This window comes from Trichosurus vulpecula, chromosome 3 (genome assembly GCF_011100635.1).
Source record: "Trichosurus vulpecula isolate mTriVul1 chromosome 3, mTriVul1.pri, whole genome shotgun sequence".
NCBI classification, from domain to species: domain Eukaryota; kingdom Metazoa; phylum Chordata; class Mammalia; order Diprotodontia; family Phalangeridae; genus Trichosurus; species Trichosurus vulpecula.
The window spans coordinates 402057564-402059533 of NC_050575.1; the positions used below are offsets into that span (position 1 = coordinate 402057564).

Consider the following 1970-nt stretch of genomic DNA (forward strand, 5'->3'; position numbering starts at 1 on the left):
CACCTAGTAGACCAAAGATTCTCCAAAGTCCTCTCCACCTCCATTTCATCTAAGCCTGGGCCCTTAGCTGTCTTTAAATCTGATGGCTGCCCAAGCTTAATTAACTTTCTAACTCAGCTGTTTTCTTTCTTTCTTAATTCTGTTCTTTGCACAGAACTTGTCAACTCTTGGTCTCTAGACCCAAAGCCATCTGACCTCTGCCGGGAAGGTAGAGAGGCCTCCACCTGTTTATAACCACAATTGGCCACCTGCCACAGCCACCCCCGTGGTCAGCCTAAGGCCGGTCCATTTAATACAGCAATAAAAACAAAGGCCACACGAGCTCACACTTTCAAGGAAATACAATTGGGCCGCTGCCTCCATGTGCATATAACCGGTCATGGGGTCCTAGAGTTGAGGTTGGACCAGCACTGTTTTGCATGGTGATCTCCAAGGGACCTTCCAAAAACCCAGCCTGACATTCAAATACCACCCACCTCTCTCACTGAGCTCAGAGCTCTCTGCCTCGACCTCTGCAAGGGTCACAATGCTCTCCCCATCCGTGCTCCTCTGGCTTCTACTGCTCTGGCCCCAAGGTAAGACTTCCAAAGAGCCCTAGGTTGGCAACACTTTAGAAACAGAAGGAGTTTTCCACTGGGCATCTCTGACACAGCCTGAGGGTAAGGAACTACTCCTGCATTCTCTGTATCTACATAGGATTGTTCCCTGAAATCACTTTCTTCTCCTTTTCCCACCTAGAATCCCAGGCAGCCATCGTGTTGACTCAGACACCAGTCTCCCTGGCTGTGACTCCAGGAGACACGGTCACCATCACCTGCAAGGCCAGTTCCAGCATTAACAAGTGGATGGCCTGGTACCAGCAGAAGCCAGGACAGTCTCCCAAGCTCCTGATCTATGAGGCTTCCAAGCTGGAGTCTGGGGTCCCTGCCCGGTTCAGTGGCAGTGGCTATGGGACAGATTTCACCTTCACCATCAGTGCTGTGGAGGCTGAGGATGCTGCAGATTATTACTGTTATCAACATAGTAGCTATCCATTCCCACAGTGTTTCAGCCCTGAACAAAAACCCCCTCAGGCTGCTCAGCCCTTCACCACAGGGGAGCAGCTGCTGCCCCAGAGTCACAGGCTCAGGGCAACCACTGCCCTCAGGGGAGAACTGGGCCTAATTCAGCTCTGCTGCAGTAGCCACTTGTGCTAGGGGCTCTGATTGAGGTAGAAAGATTAAGGAGAAAAAGGAGGAAGAGAAAGAATCTTCTGCCTGGTATGCTTTAGCCAAGGACCACAAAACTCCCATGGCGGCTGCTTCCAGAAGCTCCTCTCATTCTTTACTCTGCCCTCTGCTCCCTCCCCCAATTACTTCACCCTGAGCCGATGTTTAAGAGGAAACTGTAAATGACTCAGAGGAAAGGGCCTGGACTCTCAGCTCTGGCTGATTTTCCCTAGCCCTAAAAAGACAGCCAACCTAGATGGAGGAATCCTTAAATTTCTTGAGGCAACTCAGTCTACAGGATGGATCCAGTCTCTCTCCAGTCTTTCTCCTCACTCTGGGAATCTAACTTGCAGGCAAGACTGGATCTCCTGTCCCTGTCACCCCTTGGTAGTCACTTATTCATCTTCCCAGAGAACTGGACCATCAGCATTGGGGATAACCATGCTTAACTTCCGTAAGGCTTCTAAGGAAAATGTGACTGAAAAGAACAATAAGGGAGGGAGGGTAGAAAAAAACAAGAAATTTACATGATAATTTTGTTGTATATTTGAAAGGAATAACAGGTTGTGCATAGTAGATTAGCAGCTTCATGTACAACCATCTTTTTATTATACTATCTTATAAAATGCTTGTTTTATTCCATAAATATGTATTGATGTAATAAAAAATGGCAGGAGTTAAGAAAAGCAGGAAAAAAGATGGAGCCAGGATGGCAGGGTAAAGGCAGAGACTGAGCTCTTTGCCAAACCCATCTAAATACCT

At 48.1% G+C, this 1970-nt stretch overlaps 1 gene segment (V, D, J or C); it reads left to right on the forward strand.

The window, feature by feature from the left end:
• The first annotated feature begins 482 nt into the window (after positions 1–482).
• Positions 483–1196, forward strand: LOC118842708. The segment is given in 2 exon segments: positions 483–575; positions 739–1196. Coding segments are annotated over 2 exon segments (507 nt in total).
• The last annotated feature ends 774 nt before the right edge of the window (positions 1197–1970 follow it).